This window comes from Rhea pennata, chromosome 4 (genome assembly GCF_028389875.1).
Source record: "Rhea pennata isolate bPtePen1 chromosome 4, bPtePen1.pri, whole genome shotgun sequence".
In the NCBI taxonomy this organism is placed as follows: domain Eukaryota; kingdom Metazoa; phylum Chordata; class Aves; order Rheiformes; family Rheidae; genus Rhea; species Rhea pennata.
In genome coordinates, this window is record NC_084666.1 from 24,697,816 (window position 1) to 24,712,469 (window position 14,654).

General features: G+C 35.2%; 1 protein-coding gene across 3 annotated transcripts in view; it reads left to right on the forward strand.

Moving 5' to 3' along the window:
- FAM114A1 (family with sequence similarity 114 member A1) overlaps positions 1-14,654 on the forward strand; it is a 36,282-nt gene extending 21,628 nt beyond the window's left edge. For 2 of the 3 annotated variants that reach the window (XM_062575440.1, XM_062575441.1), the window contains exons 9-14: positions 2,949-3,034; positions 4,181-4,351; positions 5,512-5,651; positions 6,928-7,000; positions 9,897-9,950; positions 11,562-14,654. In XM_062575440.1, coding sequence (XP_062431424.1) covers positions 2,949-3,034; positions 4,181-4,351; positions 5,512-5,651; positions 6,928-7,000; positions 9,897-9,950; positions 11,562-11,663 — 626 coding nt within the window. In that variant the 3' untranslated portion in view covers positions 11,664-14,654. The remainder of the gene's footprint in view (positions 1-2,948; positions 3,035-4,180; positions 4,352-5,511; positions 5,652-6,927; positions 7,001-9,896; positions 9,951-11,561) is intronic. The other variant, XM_062575442.1, reaches the window with a different exon arrangement.

Sequence of the window (14,654 nt, forward strand, 5' to 3'; positions counted from 1 at the left end):
AGATATATCAGAGTGAGTGAAAGCTTCTTAGGATCCCCATAGGATCACTAGAGACAAGGAAAGCAGGCCTTCTCCTGAATTTGTTAATGCACGGTATATTAAGTGTTTTTATTAAGGCAGCAAATACATAAAAGCCTATAAAACTTAAAGAATTTAATTGATAGGCTTTTAAATGGCAATTTTCTGTCATTTTTAGATAAATACAATATTCAGCACCTTTACATGTAATGCTATATGCAATTTGCGTATCTATTTGTCCTGATAGAGCGCGATTTTATTAAACTCTTTTATCTTTCATTCAGACTTTGTTTTGCTAATGTTTACTGTGCAATGTGTACTAATATGTAATTGAAAATGGGTTCCAGTGACACTCTATTGACTACACTTTTTGGTCTTATTTTACAAATAAGTTTAGCTTTCTGAGGTGCATTGATATGTAACCTCCTGGCAGTACATTTGATCCTAAAGGATTTAGGTTGGTTGTTTTTTTTCAACTAGAACTCTTTACCTGAAATGACTTCGTTGGGCCTTAGGCATATTTCTGTGGCATAAACTATATTTACACTAAGAAAATGGTCTGTGTGTAATGTTAGTTAAAAGTTTTAAACATAATTTGGCAAATAGCTTAGATAAAAGTCTAATTGAAGAACAAGTTGGCTGATCAGGGTTAAATGCAATTCATATCTTGCTCTAAAGAGACAATTTTCTAGTTTATGTTGTTAGCTCAAGCTAGTTAATGCAAGTTAAGGTCCTGTGAAGCACATTAATAGAATATACACTTACAAAAAAAAGTTATGAAGCCATGTTTTCTTTTAAAGGCATATTTCTTTCTGTTATTTTATATAATCTTTCAAATGTATTTTTATGCAAGCTAGCTAATCTAAATTTGAGTCCTACTGGACTTAAAAGATGGTTGTCATTTTAGTAAGAAGTAACAGGTTCTGTTAAAATCTGTTGAGGTATCTGTGTTTTAATTCTGCTTGCTAAATAGTTTAAAACTACAGCTACCATGTCTTCAGTAGGATTATAACTTCTACTTCCCCTCTTCCTTTTCATAATGAAGGCATGCCCCTACAGAAGGCAGTGATTAACTAGTAGTGTTTGAAGATGTTAAATCTTACCTAGCCACTGAGCAATATTTAAAAACAAGTTAATTACTACTTATTGGCTAGTTTGCTACCTTTTTTTTTATGATTAGGTCATGTTATTTATATGGTGTCATTTGTCAGTGGTGTATAGATCTTCAAAATAATAGTAGAGAGGAAAACCAGTACTTTGCATTTAAGTGTATGAAGGTGTTTTGTTTTATGTAAACTGTCAGGGTACGTTCTTATCCTAAACCCTCAAGATCTCATTCAGAGATGGTAGTGCTGCTTTTAGTTTCTATTGTAAACATTTTCAGCCCTCTATGAAAAGGAATTAGTGCAGTGATCTTTAGAGGACTGTTTTAGAAAAGGATAGGGGCTAGACTTTGTTCTTGGCAACTTTGAAACTGGAGTCTTTAAGTCTCTCCTTTGTCCCTGCTCAGATCAATCAGGTGCAAAACCAATACCTAACGAAAGAAAGAAAAGGAAAGGATACCCTCTGACACAAGTAGGAGAACACCAAATGCTTACCTTTCTCTCTGATGTTTCTTCTAGCTTTGATTTTGGAACTCTTTCATGTATTTTTCCCAGCACTTTCTTTTCCTGTCAGTTATTTATGAAATGAAGAGGATACCTGTAGAAGTAGCTCCACTTACATTGTAAAAGGCATTAAGACAAAATAACTAATGTGCAATCATGTGAATTAAAGGAGAAGGTAACCAAACTGGGTATTGAATTGATTATGCCAGTTATCACCAGTTTTGGTACTGCTGCACTGAGCTCATGATCAGCTTCTCAGTTTTCAGCATTCTGCACTTTATGAAACAATTTGGCATTGTCTTAATGAATGAAACGTGAAAAACCTTTTGGAGAAGCTCATTGATGAGAGCAGCAGTGAAATGAATTCTGTGCATCTCTTTGGCTGACCAGTTCCTACTAAGAGGAAAGCTCAGTCTCCTGGTCAGTGCAGCAGAAGAGTTCTTGATATTAAATATCAATTTACTATATAGCACAAAAAATATGCACTCCCTTTACAAGTAAGGGTGAGGTATCATTGACTCAAGGAGATTATAACGTGAGTGTCAGATTCTGCCACCTTTCCACATGTTGCAAGGTACTGTGGACTGTAAATAGTTTTACCAAAATCCCAAAGGTCTACGGAGAGACAGTAATGAACCTCCACTTTTAAGGTCAGTAGTGAGAATCAGGTAAAAAATGAAAAACTGGCCCGCCTAGTAAACACAAGTAGGAACAAAGCAAAACAAGAAAATCATTTTTGAAGTAGGTGGAAGTGCAGATTCTTTAAGGCGTATTACTTTGAAGCAGAACAGAACACTTTCTTCACTTAAACAAAGCTCGACCTTAAAATAGAAAGGAAGCACACCTCTTAACTGTGGTTTGCAGAAAGAACAAGTAGAGAACATGTTTTCTAGTACGTTTTCTCCGAAACTATATTTGTATCTCAGCCTGCTGCAGTTTTTATTTCTTATCTTGAAAGAAGAGGTTGGCATCTCCTCCTTGGTTATTTTGTAGCTTGTGTATTCTTGTCAGGTAACTAGAGAGCATGCTACTTCTTGCCTCTTTGCCTTAGTGAAGCTCAGCGGAATCTAGAATGAGGTGGAAAGAACAGTCATAATGTCAAGCTGGAATTTCTTGTTGTATAGTTATTTCAGTTGCTTTTTCTCTTTTTTTTCTGTGAACATTATCTCCCCCTCTTTCTTGGTCACTGTCATTGGTTTGTAATCAAAATTATTTTCAAGTTCAAGAGTACTTGGGAATATAATTCAGCTGGATGTATCTGATTGTGTAAAATATTATAGTGATAATACCCTAACAAAAAAAATGTTTTGTTTCTTGTTGCAGCAGATATGGGAGAGGAGTTTGTCAGCATGCTCACCGAGCTGTTGTTTGAATTGCATGTTGCTGCTACTCCTGACAAACTCAACAAGGTTCGTGCCTGTTAGTGAGCTGCCCTCTGTTTCTTGGATGAAGACAGGGGAGGGCTGTGTTCTGAAATCTGACAAGGAGCTACTGGAGCCAACTAGGTTGGTTCAGGCAGTTCATAAAGCAAGGATTAGGAGGGTGGGACTAATGTGACAAAAGCAGGGAATCTTTGATAGAAGAAGTGAGATTAGATAGTCACTAGGGGTGCAGTGTCTAGCTAGTGCAATGGGCCATGTTAGAAAGCTTTGAAACAGCAAAACAGAGGTTATGAGCACAGCAGATCTGGTCTACCATATTAGGAACAGTGACAAGGTTCAGATTCAGAATTATTTTTCTTGCTCCTCATGTTTATTCTTCCGAGGGATTTCTCCAGGCTTTCTCAGCTAGAATTAACATCCTGGATGTATCACTTTTAGCTTTAATTATTTAAAAGTTATATGGCTAAAAACTAATTTTCTAGTCAGGCAACATTCAGAGGCAATTCATCTGATGATCTTAGGTTGAGATGAATGTTTAGCACTCTCTAAACACATAGATAGACTACAGATAGCTAGCTTAGGTTTAGGTCCCAACATATTTTAATTCAACTTCACACTAAAAAAGAAAAATGATAAATTTCCTGCTAATCATAGCAGTAGGTGTACATATCTCTGAAGCCAACTTTAAGAATTTTCCACTTTGATCTGCTTTCCTGCCTGGGAAGGTAGATGAAGATGCAGTGATTGTCTTTTTCTTTAAGAATTTAGGACATTTATCCTCTCCAATTTTTTTTTCCTTTCTTTATACCACCATCTTTTTTTTTTAATTTGGGAAATATTTCCATGTAAATTCCTTTAAAAACTTCAGATAAAGCTGAAGTATCAGTGACTTGGTATTAATGTTAACTCTGCATGCTGGCTAGGAACATTATACTTGTGAAAATATTGAATACTGAATTATCTTTGGCTGATCCGTCTTTATGCAGTCGGATGTACTTCTCCATACAACTTCTTAAGTATACACTTGACTAAATATTATCCAGAGGACTAACATGAATGAAACTTCTGAATGAAAAATGAAAATATGTAAATATAGTTAATAGGTTGCTCAGGAATATAATTTGATATTCCCTATTTGAAAAGTAATTTGGGGTCGGGTTCTTTGTTTGGCAGGCTAGAAAAAAAGCTCATGAGTGGCTGGAAGAAGCCAATTTTTCCACCACAGTAGACATGGAAGAGAAGCTAAAAGAAAAACCTGAAGAACCTGTTGAAGAAAAGACTGAAAAAGGAGAAGACAAAATTGGCAGTGATAAAACAGAAGTAGTTAAAAACAAAACTGTGGAGGTAAAATAGCTTTTGGAGGATAAGTTTGATTCAGCAAATTGTCTTACTTAGATAAGATAGATAAGATTGCTTCTTTGTGTGTTGGTTTTATATATTGTTTTTTACTATTTTTAAACTGCTGGAACTGTTAAAATAAATTCAAATAGAGAACTTACATTTTTTTTACTGTAAGTCTTCACATGCATGTAAACAAGTACAAGTAAACAAGTACAAGGAGCTGAGGGTTTCTGTGACATAATATCTGTAGCTCACTGAAAGTCATATCTCAACATTCTTTGGAATCTCTTTCTCCCAGTGACAATAGATGGAAAAAAATCTGAAACTTTCTTTGAACTCTCAAATAACTTGTCACAGATGGACAAAATAGAAGTATTATTCAGCATTGTTGAGTCTCTTTATGAATGATATTAGTTAAAACCAGGTGTACTGTGTCCATTTAAACAACTCCCTTCTGTTGATGTGATTAATTGTGATTGAATTTCTTCCACTAAATTATAACACCATTAAATACGATTGGGATTTTTGTCAAGATTTTTGAGTGAATTCTAATAAATTATCTCCCATATTTCTTTGCAGAAAAATCCAAATAAGTAAATTGAGTCACACTGTATGTATGTATATATCACAGATTTTTATGTGAATACAGATTTTAAGCTGGCATAAGCTTGTAAAAGTTGTGATGCCAGAGTTCTAGGTAGAATTTTTTAGTGTTACTATTAAAAAATACTTTTTTGTTGAGAATGTTATCTATTCCTGCTACTGAGGATTGACTCCATACTTTCAGCTCCAAATTAAAATAATTATGCATTCTATTCAAGAATAAAGAAATTTTTGTATTTATTGGGGCTGGCTCAAAAGTGATGTCTTAGAAAATCTAAGAGCCTATCCTAGCTCCGATTGAAATAAATGGTGAATTTCTTCTCACTGATTTTCCAGAATGAGTGTTAGGTCTTTATTTTATAATTGATGGATATTTCATTTTTCAGTATTTTTTATGAGGATGAATTATGACATATTATTCCACTCTGTATGTGCTGGTATTTCCAATTTTGTGGGGTGGGAGGGTTTAGGTTTCAAATTATTTTATTTATATATATGTGTATATATATTGATGATGATATTATTGGTGATACTATTGCCTGTTTTTAATTTCATATAAGGAAATCTACATGCTGTCCATTGAAAGTCTGGCAGAGGTTACTGCTCGGTGTATTGAGCAGCTCCATAAAGTAGCAGAATTAATCCTACATGGGCAAGAAGTTGAAAAAACAGCTGAAGATCAAGCAAAAGTACTGACGAAGTGAGTACTGTTGATTTCTTCTTATAAGAATGTTTACTTAAAACTCATGCAGTTCTGCTGAGCTTAATGGGACTTAAAGGCAAGGTAAGTCCAACAAACAGCATTGGCTTTAGGGTTCTTGTTGCTGTATTTTCTCAGGTAATTAAATCACAGAGTCTGCTTGTTATTTTTCGACATGGCTAACATCTGTATGTTCAGAAAACATGACCTATCCACAAGCTGTAATTTGTTGCTGCTCGAGGAAGTTAATATATGTATGTGTTCATGTGGGATGCGTTTCCTTTATCTCTGCAAAAGGTACTGTGCTAGCAAGAACAGAATTTGCTTTTATGGTGCATAAGGCAGCCTTACTACTTGCCAGTAGAGTCTCGTTTATCTAGTGCTTATCTGCCACAAATATACGAAAGTCAGTCAGTGGTTCTAAATAGTAAGACTAAATTTGTCAGCAACTTCATACTACTGTACAACAAAACATACATAACTTTAGGAAGCCAGTCTTCATAATGGGACTCAGAATTCAGATCAAAAGCTCTCTGTAGTAGGAGCTTCTACTGATTTTAGTGGGTTTTGATTACCTCCTAAGTATGCTGAAACACTCTATGATGTTTTAAGCACTTGAATCCTGAGTAAGTAAAGTACTTAAGTGTTTATCTTTAGGAGTGTTGGAACCCTGGCAAAGTCCATAGGAACACTTCAGTCTAAAATAAAGCAGTTGTCCAAGTGCCTTGCAAAATTAGAGATGCTGCACCTTGCAGGATCAAGTGCTATATGATGAACTTGTGATGGTCTAGCAAACAGTAGAAGATCTAGAAATAGAACTATATCTCCTTGGTCTCTTGTACTTTAACCACAGTATGTCCTCTTTTAGTATAGAGGAGATGTTTTCTATGCTTGCAGAGGAAACTTATTATTCTCATTAAAGTCGGAGTTATTTGTAGCAGTATTTCTAGGAGTTGTTTTGCTTTAGTCATCAGCAGTTAAACTAAAAGTTTAGAAAGTAAAAAATTAAAAAGTTGCTATATCAAAAGAGACTGATGTCCGAGCTAACATGGCATCATTTTATTGCTGTAGTCAGCACTGAAATTTTCAGTGGAAGAATATAAATATTATGAGCAAAATCTACCTCAAGACACTTAAAAAATGAATAGAAGCAAAATTGCCTTAAGAACATTCTTGACCTTCAAGATGAAGTTTGGTGCCTGGAACAGTCATAGACTTTTTACCCTGGACAGGGCAAGTATGTATCTTTATATTTGTCTCTCTTTTTCAAAACCAGCTTAACAAGTGCAATGTGCAATGAAGTTTCATCTTTAGCAAAGAAGTTTTCTGATTCTTTAACGGCAGCTGGGGTAAGATAACTGTTTTCTCTTGCATTTGGGGTTTTATAAATATAGTTCACTTCTTAAAACAGGTATTATTACTGAAATGCTATGCCTTTATATGAGGTAGCAGCAAAGGGGGTACTTCTTTCCTCAGTTCAAGAACGCGGAGCATTTCTGTAGCAGATTCCCTGCAGTAGAGGAAGTTTGTGAGCTTGGAGAGACTCTGCAGTGTGTCCCCTGCCTTCTGAAATCTCTCTTTCTAGAGACTATTTTCACATTTTTTCTTATTTCTATTCAGTAGTCCTTACTTGCTCCCACTGAAGGGGGCCCACATTGCCAAGAATGGCAAAAGTTCCATTACCTGGGGACATCTTCTTCTGCTCAGCCTATCGCTTTAGAATGCATGTGTGTAAAAGTCATCAATAATACTTCGAATACCTTTCAGTGGTTTCACCAGCTGTCCTCTTAGCCTTTGCTATCTGCCCTGGACTAAGGTCATTGCATTTGTGAAAGATTTAAGAGATGAAAAAATCTATGTTTGGTCTTTTATCTTAAAAAATCACTATCTTGTATCTCAAGATACTCCATTTGGGATCATTTATCTGTGACCTTCCTTGCTAAAAACATAATTTCTTTCTCCTTCCCCTTCACACTGATAGGATATTGATATGATGACAGATGGGGAGACCCGTGTAGAGGAGCAGTGAAGGCCTTTGCAGGGCCCTGTAGTGCAGAAGTGGTACCAGCTTTTCAAAATGTTTCAAAAACAACTGGCATCTGAGTATTCTAGCAAGATTCAGAGACAAAAACTGTATCATTGCTGAGGTTGTTCTGTAAATGTCAGAGAAGATCCAGTTCTGTCTCTCCTAATTACCCCCAGGAGAAGGTGAAAACACATTAGAGGAAGTTTCCCCTATTCTCCCATGAGCTCTTCCAGCACATCTCTGAACAAGTCTTGTCAGAGTTATTTGTAAGAGAACATGATTTACTGGATTGCCTTTATTCTGAATAATTTACATTCCTTCCCATTACTCTGGAAGAATCTGCTTATTTTGCATTTTGGGAGTGTATTTTAGCATATCTTTCTTTGACACTTGCAATAAATAGAGTACAGACACATAAAAATACATTGCCTATGAAATACGAAGCTTCCTCGACTCAGAAAATTGGAAACTAAAGCTCTCATGAGCGTTACACTAGATTTTTAAGACCAGATTGTTTTTGTGGATGTTTGTGAAGACCCATGAGAAATTGAGTACTAAGACACTTCCCACTGCCAACATATTCTATACGGAAGACATTTTTAGCTAGCTTGTCTGGTGAGCTTTAAGTGCTGTACCATCCCTGCAAGTTTTTGGAGGATGATGTGAGCCTTCTGCTCACCATGATCAGTCAGAAAAGCAGGGAGCAGCCATCACACAGAACTTTACTAACTCTGCATCTTCCCGCATGTCCCAATGGTTCCACTTCTCTCTTAAGCTGCCATCGGCACTTGGATTCACAAACGCATTCCAGCATCCTGCAGTGTGCATTGAACCATGAGAAGCTGAGAAATGAGTCAGAATAGAAAATACTTTTTTTTCAAAGACAGTGCCATCACTATATCTACATCTGTACAATTCAGATGTTCAGGTGTGGTGCTGGCTGTGCCTATGTTTTACAATGTTGGCCCTGTTTCTGAGAGAAAGCAGTAATCCAGAAGTAAGAAATAACAGCTTTGCTTGCTATGCAAATTCTCTTTCAAACTTCAACTTATCATTGATTTGCACAATCTATAGTACTTGATACTGTTTTCCCTATGTTTCAGTTTATTGACAATCAACTAAACAGTACACTACGTAATGGATTTTCTAGTAACTGACAGTAAAAGTGCTCTTTTTTCAAACCATCTTCTCTTTGCTCCTCCACCTTTCTCCAAACACCTTTGCCTTCTTTCTCTCCTGTACCATTAGAGATTATGTTCATTTTATCATGTCACACATTAGTATCAAATTTTTAGATACTGATTAAATTAATCTAAAATTAAGATGTTTCATGTTTCTTTAAATCTATAATATAAAAGTAATAAGGTTGTTTTGGTGAAATTAATTGGTACTGTATTTCCTTTAGTGTAATAAAGTTCACTGTTTGATATTAGAAGAAAGCAAATCTTCCTGGACATTGCTATCATTGTCAAAAAGCACAATGCAAAGAACAGTGAGAAGAAAAAAAGCAAAAGATTTTTGCCATTTTAAAAAGCAGAAGAACTGATGAAGTTTGTTTTCATAGAGATTTGGTTTCTGCAGCGCATAGTAACTTCACTACATATTATACTCATCTCTATTCCTATCTAGCAGTTGAGAAAAATGCTGTGTGTGCTGAGCCAGTCACACACGTGCTCATTGGCCAGTGTGCATTGTCTAGCTCAACACACGTTACTGCCAGTCTGAGGATCTGAGTTTCATCTGTGTTTTTCCTTCAGTAGGGGAATGAAGTTGGGCATTTCACTTATACCTAATCACTGGTTTACATGAAACTTGTAAGAACTTAAGTATTCTTTCTGACCTCTATTTCTCCGTCTTGTTACCTTGAAATCAAGCAGTGGACTAAAAAATTATTAGGAGAGAAAAGAGGACTAACATACAGATGGATAGACAACATAAATCTCATATCCATAGGAAATCAGGCAATTTGAAGCTCTGCGGCTCTTGAATTAATCAAAAGGTAAAACCATGTGCCTATCTTAGGTTTTTGTACCCGGTAATAGAAATACTACTGAAGTGTGTATGAAATGTAGAGACACTTATACCACAATACCACAATAAATAGCCTGTATAAGAAGGCTGAAACAAGACCTTTCTAGAATCCATAAAACCACTGCTAAATTAATATATTCCTGTTAAATATATTTCTTGCCCTGGCAACCCTGTTTTCTGATTTACAGAGCAGTATGAAGGCAGAGGTTCTTAACCCCATCGTCAACTCTGTAATATTAGAGGTAAGCCTTCACCTTTTTCACATTAGGAAATATGCTAGTAAGATGATTTTGAAATGAACAGTCACATTTATATTGCAATAAAGAACTACATAGAAAGGAATATCAGTATTCTTCTGGTAGCTGAATGCCAGCTTATAAACCTCAGTTTTGTGTTCAGCCTCTTCCACAAATACCACTGTACTAATACTACATTTTCTGAGAATTCTTAAGAATGATATGACTGAAGTGAGACTGATTAGCTCTTAAAGTTCTGATGTTTGTCAGAGCACAGCAGACAATTTGCAGTATGCTGTTTATTTAAAAGCTTAGCCTTTTTTTAACCCATTCACAAGTTTCCAGGAATAAGCCTATCCTTACTGCTCTGTTTTCTATTTCTAACCTTGCAAAATAATTTTTACTGATAAATAGTTTCAGCCTATTCTTTTCTTTAAAATTTGAGCTGCAGGAATGCTGCAATGTTTCCCACCCACAGGCATTTAGATTTCTACAAAGATTCACAGTTATCTAGAAAGAAGCAAGCTTGCTCAACGCATGGATAACCATGTGTCAGACATCACAAAAATGTTCATGAGGAACTTCTGTTAGACACCATGATCTGTTTTTGATCAGAAAAGCACAGTGAGTAAAATATGCCTCTGTTTTCTGGAGGGAAGAGGTCAAGAGGCAGTAATATGCTTATAAAGCACTAAAATGAAATATATATGCAACATGCATTCTTTTAACTCTTACTAACTAGAGCACACTTCTCTTTAAACATTAAAAAAATGAAATCCTGATTGCAAATTGTCATTCTGTACCTTCCTCCTAGCAACTGTGTTTCCTTAAAAAATGAGGAAACAGAGGTTTCAAAAGGTTGTTTAGAATAAACGATTTTGCACTGAATTAACAATACCAATATAACAAAGGAAAATTATGGAAAGTTGAATAGAGGTGTGGTAAAGATTATAAGACTTATTATGTAGTTCCTTTTGTTGTAGGATAGGTTTGCTCTTATAGCTGACATACCTTTCTGAGCTCCAGGAACTCCAAACTCCAGGAATGTCCAAAATCTGGGAATAAGCTGTTTTGTACTGCTTAAGCCCCTGATACTTGTATACAAATGTGTATTAGCACAGCCGAGGTTTGTGGAGTATTACAAGTTGCTATACCGTTCAGTATTAGAAATTCCGTAAGTAGTACAACAATGTGTTTAAACTGCTGTAATCATTTAAATCATTAATTTCAGTGACACTTCTCCCACCTATTCCACATCCAGATTTAGTTCTGTCGATGGAAATGCTTGCTGGCTTGCTTTAAGAAAGTCATATCTCCTTCTGAACACTCTTGACATTTTATTCCACTCAGATTACACACACAGCACTCAAAGAAGTGATTCACATTCAAATGCAGTGGCGATCAGATTTCTATATAATAATTCAAGCTGTGCTTACTAGCTATAAATTGTTGTAAATTACAGTTTTTTTAGTCCACAGATTCTAAAACCTTGAGTGAATATGTATCCTAATATAGCAGGATGACAATCTAAGAAAGATGGAGTTTATTTAAGAGGTGAAATATAATTCCTGAGTTATATGACAACTATACTAATGACCATGTTTTCTCTCCCATTAGGGTTGCAACAGTACTACTTATATTCAGGATGCTTTCCAGCTATTGCTTCCAGTTCTGCAGATTTCACATATCCAGACCAGTTGTTTGAAAACACATCAGTGACAGTTTCCCAGCAGCTGCCACTACTGGTCTTAATAGAAACCACAGACCTAATCTCTTTAATGTCTGCAGATAGAAGAGGTGCTGTGAGAGATGTCTGGCCACTTAAGAGTCCTCTGAGGACACTAAACGCGGTTTTGCACATACAGTATTGAATAACATTTTAAATCTCATTTAGACTTTTAGACTTCAGATGTAGTGTGTAAAGTATTTCTTTTTCATTAGAGTATATCCTTTGCGTTAATTTAATTTGAAGCAATGGTTTATTGATATCAGTATTGACTTAAATACAGTTTCTAGATGTTGACCCTTTCATCTATAAACGATGTATGAAGCAAATTAGAATGTAATGCTTTTTTGAACATTTTAGTCCATTTCCATTATTTGAATCTGAACTCAGTTAAAAATGTTTATTTCAAAAGTTGGTTTCAGTATTTAACTTTAGTCAACGTGAACAAATTATCTTAGTGTTGTGCTTGTTGAATGTTATTTATAGTAACAAATAATAATTTGGTAATAATCACCATTTAAATAACACTTAATGTTCAGAGCTGTACAGTAATAAGCATTAACTTTATCTAATTAAAATTATGGAGGATTTGCATATACTGAAAAGAAATTTGGCCAGTTAGAGTATGGGTATAGCAGTATATTTGCTGACCCATTATTTTATATTCATTTATATCTATTTCTTGATATCAAGTGGCTGAACAACATTGCAGGCTGAAGTGATTTTTCAAAAGTACATGGAATAGAAAATTTTCCTTCTTTTGTCTGGGAACTGTTTAGGAAAAAAATCCAAAATAGTCTCCTCTAAAATGTGTTCCCAGCTTACCACATAAATTTGTGCTGTAAATATCATGAAGCTTTTTATCAAATCGAATTACTGATACTAATAGGTTGGAAATGCAGTTTGCAGGCATAAAAAGGAACTTGTGAAGAGAAGTTACGAGAGAATTGCTTTGGGTAGGGAGGCCATATGTCAAAGCAACCAACTTCGCTCTGTAACATAGTAGACATCAGGAGTTGACATTTGAGAATAACACTAGTAATCATGATAATGTGTCCATATTCTTAGCTTAATATCCTCAGCTGTGATCCTTAGAGTTTATTTAGTCTAGTTTACCTCATAGACAGGAGGAACCTTCCAATATTTCATGTAGCCCATTCTCCTGGATTTTCATTTTATTACATTTTTCGTGGTTATTTTTTTTTCCTCTTGATGCACTTATGAATTCTATTTAAATGCTTTTTAACTGTAGCTAAGATCTAACAATGTTTAATCGTAGAAGCACTGTACATACGTCTTAAAAAATAATCAAACAGAACACAAGTAAATATTGTCTTTTTGTTAGAAATGAGAAATCATGTATCTGCTTGCATATGGTGTCTTTTGTAAGTTCAAATAAGAGATGACAGAAAGGTCTCTCTATATCTTACGTGACTTTGGTCCGTGCTCTGCTGCCATATGCATCATGGTTTTTCCATCTTCTGTTATTTAGCGTTGAAATTTTCACTCTCCATGCAAGAAGGTTTATTATACAAAATTTATATTCTGGCATCCCATAATTTAACAGATTTGAGATATCTTTCTGGGTAAGTAAAAAAGATACGGTCTTCCAATCCACTTGCAAGAACATAAAAAAAAGCCTATAGCATATTACTGGGAACAGAAATGAAAATCCCTCGGCAGCTGAAAAGGCAAACTAAGCTTGACATTCGTTGGTATTTATGCCATATTGAACAGCTAACGTTAGTGCAACATGGAGAAAAGAGGGACACTGGAAAATGTAACTGGTGAGCAGACGCACTAGCCCAGAGGTAGAATACGACTCCCACTGAGCATTGCATCCCCAATGCTTCTGTTTGGTATTGCTTTATTTCTGAAATCCTATTTTCAAAAGTGTATTACAAAATAATGTTTAGTTGATTAAAAAACGCTACGTCGTATCTGGTGCTTTTCTGGCTTCCACGTTTTGAGGGGAATGAACATGCTCTTCCCTAGTAGTCCCTAGTAGTCCACTCTGGCTATTGAAGGAGCCAGGCCCACACTTGAACTTCCTTAACAGGGAGCCGTTCTGGTAGACCTGCATTGACTCGGAAGAAAAACTCCCTAATGTGGTTTACTGAAGATGATATACTTGATCATTAGCGGTATTCAATTTTAAAGGCTTGGACATCAGTTAAAACACCCAATAGCTTGTGAAAAAGCCTACTTGTTTAAAGTCGTTTTTCTGTTGTTGTTTTTCTGTTTCTGTGCTGGCATGCAGAATATAATATCTGGTTCATTATTTTTTTTTTAATTTTCAAATTAAGATTGTAAGGAAAACTCCAGTGTTTTCACCTATCGATCACATCTTGGATTTATTTTTACTTTAGTTTGATTATTTATTTTAGTCAAGAAGCCTTTCTGTCCATATCTGAGTAGAGTTATGCATTGGATATCTATGTGATATTACTGTCAAATGAATCACTCATAGAACATAGCCATTGCAGTTTCAGATTGTTCCTATGCTGAGTTAATGTTTTTAGACATAAGTTATTTTAATTACTATTTCATATGGATCTTTATTTTTCTCTGAAATGCAATGCAGAATATATAGCATTAAGCCTGTCAAGAACATAAATTGTCTAATAGTGGCAGCCTTTAACAGAGATTGAACAATATAGTATTAGAAGCCTTAGGGAAATATTGTTTCAAATTATTCAGGGACATTCTTAAGAAAAATATTTCTTGTCTGAGATAATCTTTACCAGAGCTTTCACTGCCTTGCTTAAATTACATGAGTACTTTACCGTAAAGTAATAAATAAATAAATAAATAGGACTTAATTATTAACTTCCATATAGTTTAGGAAAGGAAATAGGCAGGGCAAAATAGGAGCATTTGATCTCAGCTACAATCATCTTTTCCATGGAAAACTGAATGCTTAGCCTTTAAATAGTCCATATTTCAGTCGAAAAGTGCTATGTGATGTGACTTAACCTTCAGTA